Source organism: Branchiostoma lanceolatum, chromosome 1 (assembly GCF_035083965.1).
Source record: "Branchiostoma lanceolatum isolate klBraLanc5 chromosome 1, klBraLanc5.hap2, whole genome shotgun sequence".
Taxonomy (NCBI): Eukaryota; Metazoa; Chordata; class Leptocardii; order Amphioxiformes; family Branchiostomatidae; genus Branchiostoma; species Branchiostoma lanceolatum.
In genome coordinates, this window is record NC_089722.1 from 22,596,454 (window position 1) to 22,619,327 (window position 22,874).

At 41.6% G+C, this 22,874-nt stretch overlaps 1 protein-coding gene and 2 long non-coding RNA genes across 3 annotated transcripts; 1 reads left to right on the forward strand and 2 right to left on the reverse strand.

The window, feature by feature from the left end:
- Nucleotides 1-1,723: 1,723 nt before the first annotated feature.
- On the forward strand, nt 1,724-17,691 carry LOC136447384 (xanthine dehydrogenase-like). The gene is made up of 35 exons (XM_066446286.1): nt 1,724-1,818; nt 2,724-2,823; nt 3,058-3,224; nt 3,433-3,593; nt 3,721-3,797; nt 4,387-4,466; nt 4,697-4,904; nt 5,146-5,219; nt 5,432-5,572; nt 5,707-5,809; nt 5,975-6,039; nt 6,198-6,275; nt 6,509-6,619; nt 6,788-6,854; nt 7,030-7,127; nt 7,326-7,487; nt 7,920-8,042; nt 8,466-8,540; nt 8,846-8,903; nt 9,035-9,181; nt 9,552-9,741; nt 10,103-10,207; nt 10,882-10,960; nt 11,146-11,260; nt 11,591-11,671; nt 12,369-12,533; nt 12,978-13,036; nt 13,225-13,386; nt 14,016-14,144; nt 14,425-14,558; nt 14,931-15,065; nt 15,717-15,840; nt 16,183-16,279; nt 16,510-16,620; nt 16,797-17,691. Exons 2-35 carry the CDS (start codon nt 2,748-2,750, stop codon nt 16,862-16,864), a joined length of 3,825 nt encoding a protein of 1,274 aa, XP_066302383.1. The 5' UTR covers nt 1,724-1,818; nt 2,724-2,747; the 3' UTR covers nt 16,865-17,691.
- A 1,001-nt stretch (nt 17,692-18,692) lies between these two features.
- LOC136442078 (uncharacterized) lies at nt 18,693-20,177 on the reverse strand. Its single transcript, XR_010756955.1, has 2 exons — nt 20,137-20,177; nt 18,693-19,647 (listed from the first exon to the last, which is right to left on the reverse strand). It is a non-coding gene; the product is annotated as an uncharacterized lncRNA (long non-coding RNA).
- A 143-nt stretch (nt 20,178-20,320) lies between these two features.
- Nucleotides 20,321-22,632, reverse strand: LOC136442071 (uncharacterized). The gene is made up of 3 exons (XR_010756954.1): nt 22,577-22,632; nt 21,785-21,877; nt 20,321-20,406 (listed from the first exon to the last, which is right to left on the reverse strand). It is a non-coding gene; the product is annotated as an uncharacterized lncRNA (long non-coding RNA).
- Between the last annotated feature and the right edge of the window lie 242 nt (nt 22,633-22,874).

Sequence of the window (22,874 nt, forward strand, 5' to 3'; positions counted from 1 at the left end):
AGATATGAATAAACTGAGAATAAAGATCTCGATACTACCATTGATTTGTTTCTGAACTGATGTCGGTAGAGTTATCACTGTTTTTCTCAACCTTTATCTAACCATGAAAGTTTAAACTCTTCGGTCTAGGCCGTTTTTAGGATTACTATACGGTTACTCTGATAGAAGGTTGTTGTTGTGTTGTTGTCTCTGTTGTTCCGCTTCCTTGTCGGTATATGGTCACATGTCCTTTCTCCATCTCCTTTCCATCTCATGTGCTGAATATCATATTTGTACTTTTCATATGTTTGTTTGTTTGTTTGGCTGTACACAAGTAGCGATCGAATTTAATTCTACTAAAGACATATCGTTGTAACGAGGCGTAAAAACCTGTAACGTTATTGCTAGGCGGGGACTTGCGGTGTTAATACGCGGTACGTACCGTGTGGGTGTGTCGCTTGTCCACCTGCCGATGTTGATACGAAGTGACGGCCATCCCGACTCTTCATAGTACGCCATGCTAACCTGTTGAACAAGGCAGTAAGATCCGCTCATATATGGGCTAGTCCCTCGCACCGACAAGTGCAGACTTCCGTACCGATCATCACTGCGCTCAGACGGGATGGCACCGTACAAAGATAACACAGACGCCATGACTCTGTCAGCTGTTCAGATTTGCAATCCCGCTCTAGAAAAATACGGCATGACTGTTGGTATGAAAACAAAACGTCCCGTGTTTTTTCAGGTGTTTAGATGCCATAATGTAGATACAAAAGGTAAAGTATTTGAACGTTCCGAACACCGTTCGAATAGTTCGATTCCAAGACGGCAGCATCGAATTCGTGTTCTATATAACGTTATATGAAGCTGGGATGGAATACACGTGCACAGCAGACGCCTTATTACAGAAACTATAACCCTTTATTTTCCTTTGCAAGTCATGAATAGCGCCGATAGCGTCTGCCATACCCAATGAATTATGACGTCCCATCTCTCACGTACGTAGATACTCAATGTCAAGACTAATTTTGCCTCTGCTAGGGGCATGACCCTAATATGGCTCTAGGGGGCAGAGCCCAGTTTATTTGGGGTCTTAATTCGATTGTCTTGATATTTGGTATCTGTTAGTGGGTCTTCACGAGATCCTGAAATGAAAAGTTGCACAATATGATTTCATTTTCAGTTCATTACTACCGCGTAATGGACGGGAGACCTGGCGCATCCCCGTCTTGGATCAGCCAACGAAAGGGTATGTCACCCCGCAAGGGGTGGTATAACCCCGACGACTACCACGTCGACTACCTACCTATAGCTACTACCGCGCAAGAAGTCAAAATTCGCTCCTCCCCCCACACTAACCCACCATCACGTTTCCACCACAATGACCGATCCAGGACAAAAGAAACAAGAACCGGAAGCTCTGCTGCAGTACCAAAGTCACACACAGGGGGGGCCCAAACTTGACCTTAACCTTCTTTCTCCCAAGACCTACCAACATACAAAATATCATCACGGTCCATCCAGCCTTACTTTAATTTTGCTGACCACAAATACTCGGAAACACAAACAAGCAAACATACACACAGACACGCCAAAAACAATACCTCCATTTTTATTAGCACATGCTGGATATGAATACATGTGTACAAGACAACTTTAGAATAAAGTAGCTGCTCTAACGTTCGTGCATGCCGTGTAGCGTATGGTGTGTAGCGCGACAGAGACTCTGAACAGGTTATAGTTTTAGAACTGCCTGCACAGGTTTAAGTCCAAGGTTCAAAGTAATATATATGGCGTCGGCAGGGGAGTGGTAGGTTGGACAGACTTCTTTCACCGCTCGTAAGTACTAGAGGTCATTTGTAATTCTACCAGTGATCACCTTAAGCTGCCTTAGGTCCTTGTGTCAAGTATGATTTTGCTGCAAATATCAGACAAAAAAGGGTCATTGAAGTAACAGAAGGAAGTAGTTATATATGTACTTAGAAGTTGGTTTGGCCCCTTCAAGGCCCCATTTGATTGACACCCAATAATACTCAGGGCCTCATAAGGTATGTTGTGTAGCAACAAATTCAAAAACCTAGGCCTCCTGATCCACGTTAACGTTATATCATAAAAACTCGTTGCAACTGACAACAGATGGTTGCCAAGTGTCTGCGGTCAACTGCAATGTAAGGTCACATGTTTTACTGTTTGGTGTTGCAACTGCGCTAAGTCAGCAGCTAGCTAGCAAGGTAAGGAAAGGTTAAACATTGCGTCTAATGTATAAAATCCACTAAAGGTATGGTGAATATCTTATCAATGGTAGGTGAGAGGATCTACAGGTTATGTGGTCTAACCAGTAGCCTTAGGCGAACTATGGGTGCGAAGGGGCGGGGCGGTGCAAGGGTCGCCCAAATCCGGGATATCAATCATACTGGCGCAAACAAGGTAACGTTTATTATAGTAGAATGGGATAGTCCGTTCTCCATATTTGGGAGGTATCATGTTACATAACTGTCTCGAGCAGCCCAGTTTGGCACCGACAGAAGAAGATTTTGTGACTTAAAGTGCTGTGTAACTTCACGCATACCATCGACAAGAAAGTTGTCTTTCCGGTGGGTAAGGTATTCTTGTCACGACGCACACCAGTCGTTACGTTGAGATACGTTACACGCTCTGGAGTCTGACTGTAAACAATATCAGTTTTCAGGCAAGTCATCGCCTGACTTCACTAGAACTGAAAACAACGTTGATTTCTTTTCCAGAAAAGTCGGCATACAAACAACACCATGCCGATCTTACCAGACGCGAACGAAGATTTCAAGGACAAGCTGACCTTCTGGGTAAATGGGAAGCGTCATGTCGGTATGTCATTTGATTGATAGTCTTACTTAAAATTTTGGAGAGGAATGGCGAGGTCATTTGTCTAACCATAATAGTGAGCACACTTTAACATTTTTACCATCATAACTGAAAACTGGTCTGACAAGCACGGGATAAAAATTGGAAAGGCCAAGATTTCACAATTGAAAGAAACGATTTAGTTACTTATTGAGTCAGTTAAGTGCAGGAGGCTTATGACAGCTACTCTCCTTGCAGTTCAAAATGCTGACCCCGCGATGACCTTGAACGAGTGGCTGCGCTACCGGCGTGGGCTAACGGGGACAAAGGTCATGTGCAGAGAAGGAGGGTGTGGCTGCTGTGTTGTCATGGTGACACACCCGAATCTGACCAATGGAGGAACATGTTCTTATTCCTTGAATTCGGTAGGTGTTAATTTTTGCTGTATTTATCCTAGCCTATCTTATAGCAATATGCAAATATTGTGCCAGACTTGTAGTACATGTATAATCGTGATATGATAAATAACAAACAGACATATATGTTGGAATGCATACAAAACATTTTTTCTGCTAGAAATGACGTTGATGTTCAAATGCTCCTATCTACATGTATCCCTCGCCCCCACCCTAGTGCCTGTGCCCTGTGTGCAGTGTGGACGGCTGGAGCATCACCACAGTGGAGGGGCTGGGGGGACAGAAAGACGGTTTCCATCCCATACAGCGCCGTCTATCGGATTTCAACGGAAGTCAATGTGGGTACTGCAGCCCTGGAATGGTGGTCAACATGTACGGGTAAGTAATCAATGTGTATTTGGTTTATTGCACGGTGTTAGAATGCCATTAGTGACGGCAGCAATAAAAGAGAGAAGAACAGTACACCGCTGTACTTAAGCATGTTTCTAATGGCTCTACTCCACAGGTTGCTGAATAAGAAGCCACAGCCCAGCCAACAAGATGTGGAAAACCACTTTGATGGACACATCTGCAGGTGTACAGGTTAGGAAAAAAAGAGCTGTACCCGGAAGAAAGTTTTTCTTTTTAGTTGTTTGGGTGTTTTGTGTTATGATGTGTTTTCACGTACCGCTGTGATACGAAGGGGGGTTGTAATCTTCAGCACCAAGGACAGGGACGTTAACCACAATCCCCCTGACTGCTTGTTCTGTAGATCATGCAAATGCAAAGAAAGACATAATTATTATCGTCGTCGTGTGAACAGGCAAGAGCTGCACTAGAGAGATGGAGAGATTATGGTTTTTTCATAAGAAAACAACCGTTGCAGCACCAGGCTGAATTGCGGTTGTTGTAGAGTAGGCAATCAAAATATAAGTGGTTATGCACATGGAATGCACATGTGTTAATCAAAATATAAGTGATTTAACACATGTGCATTCCATGTTCAAACTTAACAAGCATTCAAAATTCAAACCGCTGGTTTAAACACATGTACATTCAATGTTCAAACTTAACCAACATTCAAAATTCAAACGAATATTCACTATTCAAAACGTCAATATTCAGATAACCAAATGTTACTCTACTAATACCGTTTCAACATGAATGGACAAGATGTGAGTATCATTCTCAGGTTACAGACCTATCCTGGATGCCATGAAGTCTTTTGCAGCCGATGCAGATCCAGAGAAAGGCGGCTGTATCGACATTGAGGTACACTTTGAAATTCTCTTGGATATGATTATTATATGGATGTAACTTTGCAAGGCTCTATCTTACATTTCTTACATCTTGAACTTAGCAGTTTCGTGGAGATAAGTTCGTCTTTCCTAGCAAAGGTTTACTTGTTAGATTACCAGATCTTTATGAAGTAAGTCATATCTATGTTTGAATATGATGGAAATCTGATAGGGTAATTAGAATCGTTACGTTGTTGATCACAGGATCTAGACAAACACCCCTGCCCCAGGACCGGGGAGGTATGTAACGGTGCCTCTGCCAATGGCTTGAACGGCACAAATACGAGCTACCTGAGGTGCAACCAAAATGGAGTTACCTGGTATCGTCCCACCACCATGGCGGAGCTGTATGGATTGTTGGAGCAGCACAGCCAGGACCGTTACAAACTGGTCTGTGGGAACACGGCTGCAGGTAAGCGGTGTTTAGCACAATGTCAACCTTGAAGTGGTTACGGCAAAACATTGTATTTAACGTTACATGTTCTCAAAAGATAACCGTGAACAAGTCCGAAACTTCCGATGGATTCGCCTTGCGTGCTAATGGTCTTAGGGGGGTAAGATGACTTGCAAAACAATACACGAAAGGATGTATACCTAGAAATGAAAAACGTAGAGATTCTTAGATAAAAAAAGCATGTAATGGAATCTTCCAGGTGTGTACAAGGATGATGGTCGTCACACCTGCCTCATCGACATCAAAGCTGTATCTGATCTGTACAACTGTCAGGTAGGATGTTTAAAACAACTCAAGTGAGGATGGAAGACTTTAGTCTTAGATGTACGTATCGACAGTTGTTTTACGGTCAATCTCAAGACGGTAGAAATATTACAATGTAATCACTTTCATACAAATGTTGGTCTTTGGTTGTTGTTTTAAGTGAGTACACCTTATAGCTGTGCACGTATAACGACTATGGATCAAACACTTCCCCTTTCCAGGCTGGCCCGCCATTGGTAGTTGGCTCTGCTGTGAGCCTGTCTACCCTGGTTGATTTGCTGCGAGCCGGTTCAGACCGGTCTCCATCCTACGGTGTTCTGGCTGATCATCTGTGCAAGGTCGCCAATGTATCTGTCAGGAACGTAAGTAGACTTCGACTCCTAATACTATACTCTCTAGCTTCTTATCCCGACATCTCTGTTTTTGTACATCACCTGATATTTGGATTTTTGTCCCTCTTATTCTGAAAGGGAGACGTTTGTTTTCTTAATTTCAGGTTGGTAGCTGGGCTGGGAACTTGATGATTAAACATGATCACCCAGAATTCCCTTCGGACATCTTCACAATCATGGAGGCTGCGGGGGCAAAAGTTACCATTGGTCAGAGACATTTTGTAAACAAATCTACAACAACAGCAACATCGATATCTTCAGTGCTATGGAATCTTTTTTTGTTTTTGAATTCATACTTTCACAAAGTTGTTTTTTGTGGGTTTTTTTTACTTCTGGAATTCAATGCAGATGTATATTTCTTACTATGAACAGGGCACAGGGATGAATGGCAGATAATGGCACTCGGTGACTTTCTGGGAACTGCAATGAATGGCAAGGTAACCATCTATTACTTCTACATTTTACTGTCATTTTGTACTCATGGGCGCACTATCAATATTGTTAACCTGACATTCTGCAATAGACAATATATAATGATGATTAAGATTTTATGAGAAAATCCGAATTACTCCATTCCTATTCTGTTGTATTTCAGGTGATTTGTTCGTTGGAAATCCCGCCCGGAAAGCCTGAAGACGTTTTCCGGACTTACAAAGTCGCTCCTCGGTCACAGGTTTGCTCTACTTTCCATCGAATTACAAGTCACGTTTTACATGTATACAATAAGAATTTTGCTGCAAACTGTTATATACCGTCTAGATAGGAACTTGGAACTTGAGGTTGTCACTTTGCATCTACATTTTGTTACACAGTTACAATACAAATGTCAATGGGCAAAGCAGGCTACTGGTATTTTGCTAAACTACAGACGAATACATGCTATAACAGGGACTGTTGCCCTTACAGAACGCCCATGCGTACGTTAATGCTGGCTTCAGGATGACACTGGACCGTCAGAGTGACTTAACAGTGGTCACAAAACCGTCCATTGTGTTTGGTGGCATCAACAAAACTATGGTATTATCCTTACGTACAATTTCAACATCTCCCACTTTAACATTTTAGAATGCTGCAACTTTTCATATCTTTATGTTTTGGATGTAGCAATTTTTGGCACATGACATAAAAGCATGGCCCGGGTAGTTTATAATAGGTTTTAATGAAGATATCCCTAAATGCTTCCAGGTGCACGCCTCTGCAACCGAAGACTTCCTGATTGGAAAGACGATCACTGATGCTGAAACATTGAGAGGTACAAAATATTTTTCTTTATCAAAGATTACCCATCTTAACCGACTTAAGTCTGGTATCATTCTGATTTTAAAGATAATTGGGAATAGTTCAGTTTTAGAATCGTAATGTTTGACCAATCAAAGCAATTATCATTATCAAAAATAAAGTTTTGTCTGTATCCCACATTACATAAGGAGCCCTTGCCGTACTGCAAGCAGAATTGGTGCCGGACGATTCTGCACTCCAGTCTTCACAGTATACAAAACAGTTGGCCATGGGACTGTTCTATAAGGCACGTTCTATGCTTACGGTCAAATACCCATGTGACAAGGAGCATAAATGCTATTTATCATATATGACAACATGATTCGTTTGACAGTTTTGGTACATCTTCTCTCTGATAGATATCAAAATCAATTCATAGTTTAGGTTGACTTTAGCATCAACAATCATATGCACCAATCGATAAAGAAATGCTTTTCCCCATCAGTTTTACGTGTCTGCTGTTGGGAAGGAGAGCCTGACAGAGCGAGTTCGTTCGGCGGGAGACTCGCTCGTACGCCCGGTGTCCCGCGGGGAGCAGCACTTCCAGACTAAAGAGTCCGAGTGGCCCCTCAGGCAACCCATGCCTAAAACATCATCTAGGGTACAGGTAAGATGGGTTTACAATTCTAACACACTGTAGCGCGGCATGGCGATTTTTTTTCATGTAAGTTTCTGTACGGTAGGGAAAGACGCTATCTTGTCATTTGTGCGCCTAGCTTTACATCACCGTGTCTACCACTCTGTTTGTTTGTTTGTTTGTTTGTTTGTTTGTTTGTACAAAAATATCCGTAACACTTAAGGCCATACCTTAAGATGATAGAGCTGATGTGCATGTATGTGTTGGGATGTATTGGGAGGGGGTCATTAACACATAACCATGATCCCTTTCCTTGGTGCTGAAAGGCTTTCCATTGATTCACATTATAAACCAGCACTGGTGAAACGAATGGAGGTATAACATACACAATAGGGAACGGAAACATTGTAACTGCAGAAATTGATGTACCATGTCTTTTTTCTTGCATTATACTATCTATAGGCATCTGGAGAAGCCATCTATATCAACGATATGCCTGCCATACCTGGGGAAGTCTTTGCTGCCTTTGTGACTTCGACTGTGGCCAACTGTAAACTGGGCAACTTGGACTTTTCACGAGCCATGGTATGATTGTATCATATAGCACTGTTACGTCTTCATGTTTAAGTGAGGGAAGCAAACATGCACGAACATGTCATCCCTAGACAGAATTTCGCTGTTAGTGTTAGGTATCCTTGTTAATGATCCGGTGCCCGTAGGGGGTGTAGTCTGGACTGCCGGGTACGGGGGGTTACCTCCCGGTACTCGAACGATTAGCTCACGGTGTCTATTTTGTTACCGGATCCCGCGTTCAATTCAAGAGTTAAATTGATTCGGGATTCCGACCGGGCAACCGCAGGGTGTCCGACGGGGCCACGTAGGGGTTACGCCCGAAAGTGCCAAAAGAAAAGAAAAACACCCGTGAACTATCCGGCGGGGCCCCTTTTTCCAATTGGGACCGAAGCATAAGTATGGCATATGAAGACGTTTCTGTTGCTTACTTCACAGGAAATACCAGGTGCCGTTGCTTTTATGACAGCCGGAGACGTCAAAGGACAAAACAATCTGTCTGCAGATGATGAGGTATTTGCGTCCACACGTACTCATGCCATCGTGGAATAAGATAGAAGGCGTCTTTGATTTCCCTGATAAGAAAAGAAATTAGGTGGTGGCCATTAGATCAATACAAAAAGGATTAGAAGATGTTGCTAAGAAACCGATATTTTGACAATCTTAGGCATTAGAACCTAAATCTACGCAACTCTAAACCATATGGACCTTTGAGGCTCATTGAAGTAGGAATATAATCCTAGCTGGTACAGAGAATATCATGTATCTGATCGCAACGGTTTCCTATAGGAAAAACTTTTCTTTTGCAATCTTTACAGATTCTCTCCAGTGGTGAGGTGTCATATGCAGGTCAACCAGTGGCTCTTGTCATTGCAGGTGAAGGTTGCTTTTTTGTCATGATATTGTCAGATTTACAAACAGAAATCAAAACGTCACGGGAAACATTCTAAACGCGTGACCAGTGTGAAAGGACCGAAGGACTAATGAGAGAGTTATGTCTATTTCAGATACCCAGGCCCACGCTGACGCCATGGCCAAAGCTGTGCAGGTCGCCTACACTGACATAAAACCTCCCATCCTCTCTATCCAAGACGCCATTGCTGCAGAATCCTTTCATCCCAATGTTAGTGAGATGGTAAAAGGAGATCCTAAAGGTAATTTTCACTCAGTAGATTTACCTATAGAAGGAATATTTCATTTCTGAATACCATCTACTTACGTGAATGCATTATATATATATATTGCGGTAGTGGTACGATTTACTAGATCAACATGTGCATGACCCCTTTCCTCACACAATGGAAAAAGACAAAACAACCCAATAGACCTCTTGCCAATTACGGCGACCATTTTTAATTTCCCGGGGTCAGCTCGGGGCCATGCACCAAAACGAGGCTCTAGTTCGTGCCTCGATTTTATAGGCCTGTATTGCAATATAGGTATGTCATTTTCGGTACAGGAAAATTTTGTCGGTAGGAGCTTTCCATTAAATTGTCATTAAATGTCAATACTCTGCGTCATTAGGTGCTCTAGCTGGAGCTCCGCATCGCATCTCGGGTGAGGTGTCGTGTGGTTCTCAGTATCACTTCTACATGGAGACCCAGGTGTGCCGATGCACTCCAACCGAGGATGGGATGGACGTCCAGTCTGCTACCCAGTCTATGGACTCAGTCCAGGCAGCTGTAGCACAGGCGACAGGGATGTCAGCTCACAGGTAATAGAATAGAAGTGTCTCAGAGGTCGCAAATCATAAGACGATGTCTTGCTCCGAACATTTTAATGTTTTAAGAAGTACTTAACAGTATTTCTTTTTAGGACAAAGGTTACACACCACCCATAAAGAAATCTAAACATATTGTTTTCAATCATGGGAATTTTGCAAATAAAAAAACAACCAAAAAAAACAGACAGACAAAGGTCATCGAAAAGTATGGAAGTGGAGGAGCCAAACATTACAGTAATTCACGCATCTGGAAGCATCTCTTGGCGATATACACCTTTATCAGGATAAAAAAAAGATTTATCCCCAAAAAATTCAAAGCTCTAAATAAGTCACGTCTTACACCTCTGTACAGAGTGTATGTATCTGTGAAGAGACTGGGCGGGGGTTTTGGAGGGAAGGGTCCCGCTTCAACGCTGCCGGCTGCTGCCTGTGCCGTGGCTGCTCAAAATCTCAACAGGTACGTACTTCATGTATTAGATTTAATGAGCGACGAAGGTTATTTCCGTCTCGTAAGCGGTCGTCGCCTTTTAAACGGTCATCACCTTTTTACATGTACTAGTCTTCTCCAAGCAGAGGCTTCCATCGAGAGGGGTAGTTTTGTCCGGGATTTTTTACGTCCCTCTTCTCTCACCTCTGGGAGATGTCGGAACCGATCAAGCCTTTTGAGAGAAGAGGGACGTAAAAAATCCCGGACAAAACTACCCCTCTCTATCGAAGCCTCTGCTTGGAGAATAATGCACTAGCACGTCCTGCCACTTTGAGTGTATTAGCACGCTATGTCCAAACTGTGATGTTTCATGGTGTAGTTTGACTCGGGTTCGAACCCGAAGTGGTGTACTTTCTTTTTTAAGTTGTTTAGTACTATTTATCACAATACTGTCGTACATCTGTAATTGAAATATTGTGTTGCTCTATATTCGTTTTTTGCATCTTGTCGGCGCCCTTAAAACCTATGTAACACTTGGATATGGCGACGACCATTTTAAATGGCGACGACCAAACATTGCAGGTTTAACAAAGTTTTATTCGAGTTTCGGTATTCATTTATTGTCTTTAGTGTCGTACGCTTTCTTTGATTTGAGTCACAGCGTTGACGTAGCACATTGCATTACGTTACATCTTTGTTTGTAGGACTGTACGTTTGAGCATGTCCCTTGATGCGAATATGGAAGCCATGCCGAAGAGAGCACCCTATCTTGTGAAATACGAGGTATGTGTGTGTGTACCTGCCAGTGGATTACGTAATGTTGTGAAAAATTAATCCACTTTGTCATATTCTACTTTATTTCAGAAATAGCAAATAGACCCCAAATATCTATATCGAAAAAGATTTATGTGCCTATTGGTATAGACGTTCGGCTAAGTCATGTCATATTGGACAATTTCTACTCACAGGTTGGTTTTGACGACGACGGAAGGCTGCTAGCAGTGGTGTACAATCTGTACGAAGATAACGGAACTTCAGTCCACTGCTCTTTTCTCCCGTTTCTGCCACAAGTTGCCGAAAACGGTGAGAACATATCAAGATGTGGCACCACAGTTCAATTATGATAAACGGTATACCATAATTTTTGATACCAATTTATGTGTATCTAGACAGCTTCTAAGTACTACGTTTTGCTCTCTATATGAATTACATATAATGTACAGAAACTTAAACAACGCATTCATTTGCCAATTCCTAAATGGTTACAACTACTCATATCTATACCATAACGTACCCATAGGGTTTACTTATTTGTGATCCTTTCGATCAGGTTTCTCAACTATCCCGTATAAACTTCATATTATGATGGATATGAAATGACACGAATTGATGGGATAACGTTTACCTTTTCAGTGTATTGTTGTCCAAGCTGGCGGCTGACAGGGCAGGCCTGTAAAACCCACGTTGCTCCAGCAACCTACACAAGAGCTCCAGGTAGAATTTACTTGTTATCTACATGCTTCATCTAATCTGTCAAAGTAACCTCCATTATAATTAATTCGCCGTGTTACATAACTCCGCCACTTCGGAAAACAGTGTGTTTCATAGATCTCTAGTGCAGCACCCCCCAGGTATGCACAGTTCAGATATACAGGAGTGCATTACACTGTGGGACGTTGGGTTTGAGATCTGTTTGGACGTATCTTTTAGGGTGGCGGAAAATATACTCTCAATATGTCTGTAGATGTACCCTGTCACACTTGTGTGTATATGCAAGTCCGCATGAGTTGCGTATTAACAAGTTTTTGTTTTAGGTTAAGTTTGCAACCAAAGAAGTCATTTGGTTCGATAACTAGGCTGCACAACGGTATGTCAAAGTAGAAAACAACTTCTTCCCTGCAAACTTTACATGAACCAAAAAAATGTTCATGTGGAACTCATACGCACTTGAATATACGCACAAGTGTGACAGGGCCTTTAGCTGTTATCGCATTCAAAAATAAAACATAGCTTTGCGTACGGTAGCTCTTGCAGGAGGAAACATTGCCATTGCGGAGTCTATCATATTATCAGATTACTGCAATCTATGTGGATTTGGGTCTTATATCACAACCTATAATTTTACGCATCAGCTTGAGATTTAGAATTCTATTTACGAAGACTTACGTATACCGCTTTATTTGTAATGCAGGTTATGTCGCAGTTCACTTCTGCATGGAGCACATCATAGAACACGTGATTAAGAGCCTAAACAAGGACCCTACAGACATACGCAGGGTCAACATGTTTGAAAACGGACACACCATTCTGTCGGGATACACTTTGGCTGATTGCAACATCACTCAGCTGTGGGACGGTACTTTTCATTTCATTCCAGTTCGTGAATCTAGTAATTAAGTTGATATGCATGTGGTCTTATGTAGATTTCCTTAAGTATGGTTATCTCTAGTAATGATTTTCTTTGTTTGTCAAAGATCGATATGCATATGGTTTTAGGTAGATTTCCCTAAGTATGGTCATCTCTAGTAATGATTTTCTTTGTTTGGTAAATATCATGTTCTAAGTACTTAAGTGGTTTTCAGCTGAACTACAGGATATGGTGTACTTTGTGTACAATCTTTGTAATGTCAGTTATGATCACAGATGAACTTTCATTCGAATACGTATATGTATGCAATTCTTGTCTTTTGCTGTTTTTCCAATACTTCTTAAGGTGGTAATAGCCCAATCAAGCTGCAAACCCGTATTGCATCTAGCGTTAACAAAAATTAAATGTTGAACGATATGTGGTATTCTGTAGACCTCTTGACATCGGCTCAAATCAAACAACGACAGCAGGAGATAGAGGTCTTCAACAAGGTAAGAGTGTATTATACTACACTGTCTCTTCACAAGTATGTAGTTCTGGTCTATTTGTTGTTCACATGTGACATTCATTGGCTTGTCTTGAGGCAGTATTGACGTTCACTAAAGTACTATTTAAAATCAAATACTTCTTAATATATGCTTTGTCTGGAAACATCATTTAACTACAATATCAAATGCAGGAACATCGTTGGAAGAAGAGAGGTTTATCTGTGGTTCCTTGTCGATATGCCCTCCACCCTTCCTTCTTCCGTTTCACGGTTTTCGTAGCGATCTACCACACCGACGGCTCGGTGGTCATCACACATGGCGGTATCGAGATGGGACAGGGGATCGATACAAAGGTGAGAATTGAAAAGAACCTCAGTCTAGTTATAGATAGGCTTTTCAATGTATGATCCATATGACATGTAGCCTCAGTTAGAGCTGATCATGATTCCTTTGACGTTACAGCTTCATACAGTACAAAATACCATAAGGTGTCGCTGCTCTTATATCCATCGGATTACATCCTGTATCGCCAGGGGTCGTTGGTGTCTGGTGTCTGGATGACACATCTTATATCATGACTGACAAAGGCAGTCCTCAGGCCCCCGTCACAAATAAGAAATTCAGCTCGGCCGACGTGTTGGCCGAAGTACGGCCGACGTCCTGTCGATTACGCGGGGTTCGGGCGATTTTCAGAAATCAAAGTTAATCCAAATATTGGCCTTTTACTAGGTTAGTAGATTCTGACTTCGTCCATATCCAAGAGATGGTATCATCTCATGGGGGATTTTTTTTATTTTTAGTGTTCGACAGACGTCACCTAAGATTTTCATTGTAAAATACGGTCGACGCTTGGGCGATTTTGAAATTCGGCGAGCTTCGGGCGATCTACAAATTCGGCCGACGCTCGCATGAATTGTGACGCGGGCTTCAGCACATGCGGATGAAATGCCACTGTAACAGTGCCGATGTTTTCCAACACCAGGTGATGCAGGTGGCAGCTGCCACCCTGGGCGTTCCCCTGGAGATGATCCACGTGATGTCCACCAACTCTCTCTCTGGTGCCAACAGTGAATCCTCAGGAGGCAGCACCACCAGTGAACTGAACTGCCAGGTACAGTCACATCTCTCACAGATGACATAGCCCTTTGGCCATACAACAGGGTGGCGACACAGGAATGGCTGTAACAATGCCAGGCGGACCGTGCAAAATTCGACGCTCGCAGTGTAACTTGGAAATGTTATGTTGATGACTGGGTGTTGATTATAAGAAATAAATGAGGTATTGATATAGTTAAATAATCACCCGATTCATCTAATTATCGCTGAAGGAATTTCAAGAATACCGATAGTCCTCTGTTTCAGAGTAATTGCTGCTTTATCCATGTACCCAGGGAGTGCTTGAGTGCTGCCGGAGGTTGAATGAACGGATCAACCCCATCCGACAGGAGATGGGCGGGGCTCCAAAATGGACAGAACTCATCACCACCTGTCACAGTAAAGGAGTGGATCTTTCCGAGAAGTACATGTGGGTGGAATTTTTACCTGTTATCTTTTATATATAGACGACATGGAGATCGACTGAGAGGTCACTTTGGTGAATGTAGTTAGGGCATCATGAAAAGTTTGTATTTCTAGTTTATAATGATGAGATATTTGAAACAATGCATTATCGAAACTTCGACATCTAAAGGAATGGCAAAGAAGCACATCCCCATCATACCGTGCCAGTCTTATATTGCTTTTCCCCGATTTCTTACTAGCTGTCTATTTATAAGTGGTAAAAGGTTGCACAATCCAATGCCTTCAAAAAATTGTTAGGATAGTAGAAATTACATTTTTGATGAGCAACTTTGTCCTTAGTAAAGATATCAAAGCCATCTATTTTCCATGTATACAGGGAGCACCATCCACTGCCAGTTTTCCGCCCTACATACCACAGCTACGGCGTGACCTGCACGGAGGTGGAGCTGGATGTGCTGACAGGGGAGCGAGAAATCACCCGGTCTGATATCCTGTTTGACTGTGGAGAGAGGTAATCTCAAAGTCATAAAGTATCTTCTACTAGGACCGATGAAAATAGCCTAGGGGGCTAAATTGTATTCGAGAGGTCGCAGGTTCAAAGTCCGGCAGGGTCGTACTAAATGTTTTAAAACTGGTTGCTTAGCATTCAGCACATACTCAATTCAAGCTTTATTGGAAAAAAAAACTGGCAGACACAAAAGGCTGAATTGTGATGTTCTCACAAAATACACTTATCCATTATCAAATTATCAAATAGGTATAGTCAAAGTCAAAGTTCCTTCCCACACCGATGGCGCATAGGGCGGCGCCCATCTCCATTGGTAGGTATAGAGGTAGAGTAAAATCTGTGATTTACATTGATACATATGCATGTTCCTTAAATTAACATTCTCGTCACATATGTAGAGGAGGAGTCTATGTGTCATTCAGTCGCATACGATAACTAGTACCAGTGGACTAGCCTCCTAGGTTGCTGTAGTGCTCGCACAACTGTGTGGCCCAGGGGCCTAACGGAGATGGACATCACCCAATACCCACAAATGCGTGAGAAGGATTTTATCTGAACTTCGTCTCATAGAAAAATTATGTTTCCCCTTTCTCTTTTGGTTCTTATAAGCAACCAAAGCTCTAATGCACGCTGGCTCTCACTTGTACTTCACAGTGTGAACCCTGACCTGGACGTAGGCCAAGTTGAGGGAGCGTTCGTGTTCGGGCTAGGCTACTGGCTGACCGAGAAGTGTGTGTACGACAAGGAGACAGGGAGGCTGCTGACCAACGGAACATGGGTAATTGCCAGCACAGTTCTGCTACAATGCAGTATAGCGTTGTTGCAGCCTATTTCTTGCATCGCAAAGGTAGAAAATTGTGTCAGGGCCATCCCTATTCTTGTCGATAAGTGTGCTGGGTTATTTTATATTGGTAAAATCAGGGTTTGAAGCCTGAGGCGCACAAACAGCCAATCCCCCAGAAGAAAACGTGCTACAATGAAGATATAATCAAGTGTTTAGAGAAATACAAACTTTATATCAACTTGATACTTGCAGCCTGTGACCAGTGTTATTATCCCTTGACAAAGTAATCATATCAAGATGTCTCATTGATACAATAAATTCTATCATTTCATGAAGGAATACAAGCCTCCCACAACCAAAGACATCCCAGCGGATCTCCGAGTTACCCTGCTGCCGAACTCGTCCAACCCGTACAACGTCATCAGGTCTAAAGGTAAGGAAATATCTGCGACTCTTAATGAAAGAAGACTAAACTTTATTTGCATTGACCAGTCTTCTTTCATAATGTCGTGAAGATGAACTTTAATGCTACAAGGACTCTTTGTTGACGAATTGAAACTTTTGTATACAGTCTGCATTGCTACATGTATCTAGTGTTCAATTCAGAATTTTGCGTTTTGTACTATGTGTTCCATGCCAAGACCAAATTATATCCCCCTACAGCCGCTTCAGAGCCGCCGCTACTGATGTCCTGCTCCGCCGTATTTGCCCTGAGAAAGGCTATCCAGAGTGCACGGGAGGACTCCGGCTATGGGGCCGACTTCTTGCCATTGAGTATGTACGAATTAAGTGTGATTTGAAGATAACGTGATATCTTGTACTTTTTGGCAAAAAGAAGTCCGTTGCGTCTGTTGCCTGACAGTGATTCTGACAAAAATATATCTTATTGTTTGATATATGAATTGTTTTACTGGCTAATAATTTCCTGTATTTGTTAAATCACATTGCAGATGGCCCTGCCACTGTGGAGACTTGTCACCAGACCTGCCTTGTGGATTCTTCCAACTTCACCCTGTGACAGTTGAACCTCTGCAAGCTTTAGCACTAGACGTACTGACGGCGACTCTCACAATAGCATTCAAAAACATTTCCGAACATCTAAAACTCTCGATGCAAAGGGAAGGCTATGGAAAAACTTAAAGTCGACAAAGTTTTGTGCGACTTCAATGTGAAGAAATCAAGTCGTACCTTAGCATTTCTATAAGAACTCCATAACTTGTAGTACTTGTAGACATTTAGGCGACTACATAACTCCAACTAACCACATTCATTTCAAAAGGTTTCGCACCAGTTTTTTTGTTTCTTATGAGCACCCTTTTCCCTGATTTCGGGAAGGTTATTATTCTCTATCATACGTTAACCACTTTCGTCAAATTAACACATGTCCTTATATGATATATAGCCACACAGTGTCGTCTGAAAAATAGAACTGACATCACGATTTGATTTGAGAAATGACTCATGGCAAGTCTAAACATGTACGAGGAGGATACAGTAATCCAGGGTTTGTGGCTTGAGCCTTTCGGTCAATCGATAACTACTTTTACTAATGTTTGAATATTGACTAAAGATAAGTATGCTTGGGCAATTTTATCCCCAATAAACAGCATTTCTACACTAGTATATCTTCATAGCTTTGTTAACAAATGTAACCTGGTGTGATCATAATTTCATACGCTAACATAGAAAAGGAAGATGCGATTTATTCAATGTTATCACTTAAAATGTTATAAGACTTGTCCAGAGAATTAAGGCCACTTTCTTAAACAAAAATCTGCATCTTTCCAACAATTTCATCAAATATCTCCAGTAGCAGTTAAAATAAAAGATCCTCGTCTCAACTCGTTACAGTCGCAACTCCCCTCCCCCACCTCTCTCTCTCAAGTATACCTGTCACACGCTGCATGTAAGGAATGAACAAAGATCTTCAAATAATCAACAGATACTGGAGCAATAAGCACGACAGATATCACTGGGTTGCCAGGTACTATGGCCACAACATAATGCAACCATGTATTGACGTTAGAATCTTTAACAGTTTTGTATACTCACTCTATCGCGTACATGAAGGCTTATGGTTGCTACATGACGCCGTTTCAAATACATGTATAGAAAAACATCTGTTGACCAGAGGGTTTGTCCTTTTCGTCCAGCACAAACAGAATCACATTTTTATTGTATTTGATATTCGTAATGCACTACATACAAGTCTATCATCTTCTATATCTGGATTTCTTTCTAGGGATTCGAATAGCACATTCAATTATACATTGACGTCATGACTTGTAACAAATCCTGCATGGTACATTTAGGAATATAATATATATATATATATATGTTATAAATGCCTAAATGTTAGAAATTTCAATAATTACAAAAGCAAATCCTCATCCCATACTACATAGTCTTTTGTAAGGTAGGTTAGTCTCATTGAATATTTTTATGTAGCTGAAGATGCAATACGTTACACATCGCACAATTGTTGTGCTATAAAGTTTATTGTCATTATGATAATCATCATTATTGCTATTTTCATCATGATGACATATTTGCGTGAATAGTAACTTCTGGCAGGTTTCAACACGCTTGGGGAGTAATCCACGGTTTGCGACATGAGCCTTTCCGGTCAGTCGACATTTACTTCAATGATTATGTAAAAAACAAACAATTGTAGCCCTAAGGCGTCCGATTTATGCAAATTTATGCTGACGTCAGATGTTCTAGCCAGTTATATAATATCGCGTAAGTGCAATCCTATCACACATATGACACTTCATTATTTAATTATCAGAACCACTAACATTAAATCACACTGTATATCTGTTACTTCTAAGACTTCAGATAGACAAACTTCATTGCATTTATTTTCTTCTGCACAAGGCCTTCTTCATGGTGGACAGCAATATTCTTAATGTCATGTGTAACTGTAATGAACATTTGGAATGCTAGCACCCAAATACCATCTGCTTGGGAAAATAGTGACAGTGTTGTTAGCTGTAATCACCACTAAGCGTCCATCAGGTACCAGAGCAATACCTTTTGGATTGGGAGCCTCGACGACAGTGCGGATAAATTCTCTACTGCTTAAAAACATTTCTACCCGCCCAGCCTTCTTGTTTGCCACTAATATGCGACCCAATGTGTCCACAGAAATACCTTGGGCATGACGTAGATGTCCGTTACGATGGTCTCCAAATTTGAATGACACCGTGCCGGAGCGCCACTTCCAGACATGAACACAGTAACCAGCACGACTGTCACGAGTAATAAGGATATTACTCTCTTTGTCTACTGTAACGTATGATACTAAAGGTTCATGATATGTAAGCCCCTTATATAAGCCTCCATCTGAGTAAAACTTGTAAAGCATACACTGGTCTACCAAGATGATTAAGTTATTGCGTGTGTCCACCGCAATGGCAAGTTTTCGATTGCAAGATTCCTTACTCCACACCATGTCAAAATTGGTGCATGACTGGCCGTCCCGACTATACTGCACCACATGTACAGCACGTCCTTGTGTGGGGTGGAGAACTTTCCCCACTACCCACAAATTAGATTTTCCGTCAATTGCAATATCGTAAGGTAACATTGCACTTCCATTTTCACCAGGCACTACCGTAGAAAAGTTGCCGAGATAAGTCCCATCCAGTCTGAAAAATTGGACTCGTTTGTTGTGCATGTCTGTCACAAATATCTCATTGTTTGCTGATACGACCACACCACGGTTAGTTTTGAATTTTCCCGGGCCGGATCCCGTCCCGCCAAAAACGATCTTTTTCTCTTCATCACCAGAGGTTCCTGCAATAGATTATTAACATCTTCAGAAAATTCGCTGTAACCGTGAAAATAAGTCAGTTCTGAATATTCAAAACAACTCTTTCCGCAAGCAATTCGGTTGGGACATTCAATAACAAAAACAAATCAAAAACCCAACTTTTCACGTCACTCATCCTACAAATCGCACCCAGAATGTCAGCCAGTCGGCCACATTCGTTCACACGATGACAGTGCATTTTATCTTAATGTTACTTTCGGTTGGTGAATTGAGATTGGGATTGTTACATGTTACATTGCTACATATCCAGTACAACATTTAGTTCATGAAACTAATAGAGGTTCATAATCTTAAGGACAACTTCTTTGTGATTATACTTCTCACATATCATTTTTTAAAAAAAGGGAAATTCTATTTGACTGTATGTTGTAGAAAGTATACGGACCACAGGAGAACAGTTACGGCGTTAATGTTCTCCTATGGCCCGTATACTCAAATACTAAACTATTTACCTCTTCGATTGCTGAAGGCTGGCGAATCTTTAGTCCTTGTCTGTCATAAAAGAATAATAATGAAATGTTGTCTTTGTTCAGGGTTGAAGACAAGAATAGGAATCTGAGACAACGTCGACGGAAGGAGCAAATATATAACCCTTCTCACGTGCTTACCATGTACATGTACGAGGGTGGATCAGCCATTCTACTGCAGGAATTGCGCCTGCAGCGCCAGCAGACGTCGGCAGGCAGGTCAGTGGTATGGGTCGTATCCACAGATGTGGTCGACTGTAGATAAGACGATATCCCATCAAATGGTTGATCCACCTAAGTATATCGTATCTCACATTCTCTAATGATATTTAAAAGATTGTTGTTGTTTTTGTTTAGTTTTGATCCATTTTGAGTTTTTCTATTTCAAATTCTCCAATAAAAATACACCCAACCTTCCATGGCTGAAATTGCTCTATTTCCAAAAAAATCAAGACCATAGCGTGTTCAGAATATAAGATTCAAGTTCTGCTTCAATACTAAAGAAATCTCAATCCGTTGGAAGGCCTACCTATCCTCCGCTTTAAAGAGCAAGGCTGGACTATAAAACCACCCAATAAATTCAGCTAACGTAAACTCCCAGACCTCAGTCTGCTTCTGAATGTCGTGGTGTTCACATCAGTGAAGGGGCTCGCTGGCTAAGACAATTTACCAAGTATTGAAGTTACTTCAGCACATGTTTGAAATCATATAGTGTATAAAAGGAATCAAAGTATAGCTGCACATAAACATCAGCTTTGTAGTACCTATAACCAAGAATATGAAGCAATTACAACACTGGCCTAGTAACACTGGCCTGCCATGCTCACTGGTAGAATGTCTCAGACATTGGCTGTCAGTATTCAAATTACATTTCTACAGAGCCCCTGAGTCTATACTGGTTTCTTTTACTACCAAGTAGTCACCACAATTGTATAAGTCTTCTAGACACACAGCTATCAAAGCTAATTCAGCTCTGAGGAAAATATAGGTAAAATTCCAACTTTGAAGGGGTTGCTTTGACAGTTGAAAACACAATCATTGTTATGATTTTCGGAAAGTTGCCTAGCAAAGTTATGTATTGTATTGATTACGTAGCTTTGTTACATATATCTGGGTTATTTTGCTGGTCTGGCAATGTTTTCTTCAAAAACTAGTGAGAGAAATACAGGATTTTTCAAAACTTGAGACGTCAGTTAATATGCAAATGAGTTCCTGTTGTCTGCTCTGATCCCATTCTATTGTTCTTGGAGCCAGACGGGAAGAGATCCCCTACAGAGGATAATCCATTTATGATGTTGGGATGAGGGTTGGAGTCAATTTAGCTACTAACTCCCTGACAGAAGATAGTTTTTATAGGAGGAGAACCCTGGGTCCTGCTTTCTTGTCCTTTAAGAGCACCTCCCCACATGACAAAAATATTATAAAGGTCCATCCTTAGCTTAAAGAGTAGTATGCTACTCACAATAAAACAATTCATAGGAACACCCCCCCCCCAGCGCACACACGCACGCACACACACACACACGCGCGCACACGTACACGTACAGGGCACACGCACGCACGCACTCCCCCCCCCCCCCACACACACACATTGCCATTGTTAAACAAGGTAATAGCCTTCCAATACGCTTACCGTTGGCATGTACAGAGGGTCGGTACGCGTCCTTGACGAACTGAAGGGGACAGTATCGCCAGTGGTATGGATCGTATCCACAGATGGTGTCGGCTGTAGATAACGAAGATATCCCATTAACTGGTTTATCTACTTTTAGATTAGTATATCACATCGCACATTGGCGAAAAATGAACGATGCAGCTGAGAAAAACTACAATTACAAGAAATCTAACTGGGTTGGTCTTAGTATCTTCGAAGTATGTTCCCACCACGTCACTGGCACCAGCTTAAAAACGATATTTCCCGAACTGAAAGTAGCCACGACGCTTGAAGTCAATAGTCGTTATACAAAAAAAGAGTTCAAAGACCTCATATTTCCGTGAAATATTCAGAGTTCCCGGCATATCTCATTTGCTTGTAGTTCATTGATTATGCAAATAAGCTTAAGGTTTTGATTCACATTACATGTGTACATTGGTCTCTTCCTGTCACCCTACGGTAAAAGTGACTGGCATCTGGAAAATACAGATGAAAAAAAATTCGTAGCCTCTTCAATTGACCCAATGACCTGAAACGTCTTTCAACACTCAGAGAAGGATGATGAATGGCTATATACTACCTACTCTGAACCTTACTTCCTGTCACTCCCGCACCTCTGAAATTTTGCCCCTCACTTCCTTTCACTCTGTGGTACTGCTAGTATGTATAGAATATGGGAATACCTGCGGAAACACACTGGAGATAGACACACCTAAAACAATACCTCCGTACAAGGAGAGATTAGGACAAGAATAAAATGCGGAAACGTACCTCGTTAATACCCGCCCCAATGTTCCCGGTGTTGACGTTTCCTCCGTTTTTTTCTGTAAATAAGTGATTACAGTGTTCAGTGTTACATATTTCATGAATATAACACCATGGCTTCTTGACATTCAATAACTTTACATTCCCTTGCGCAATGTTACATGCTATTTGAAACATTGTCAAGTCCTTCTTCTATCTCTGATCTGAAAACAAATCTACAAAGGGCACGTTGAATCTTATTTTGAACTTAGGGTACAGTTCCACATTTTCTCCCCACCCCTCCCACTCGTATGTTCACCTTGAT

Coding starts and splice junctions, on each gene's coding strand:
- LOC136447384 (XM_066446286.1), top strand. CDS start 2,748: ATGCCGATCTTACCAGACGCGAACGAAGATTTCAAGGACAAGCTGACC. Junction 4,467..4,696: donor GCGGCTGTATCGACATTGAG/GTACACTTTGAA, acceptor TGTTGATCACAG/GATCTAGACAAACACCCCTG. Junction 5,220..5,431: donor CTGATCTGTACAACTGTCAG/GTAGGATGTTTA, acceptor TCCCCTTTCCAG/GCTGGCCCGCCATTGGTAGT.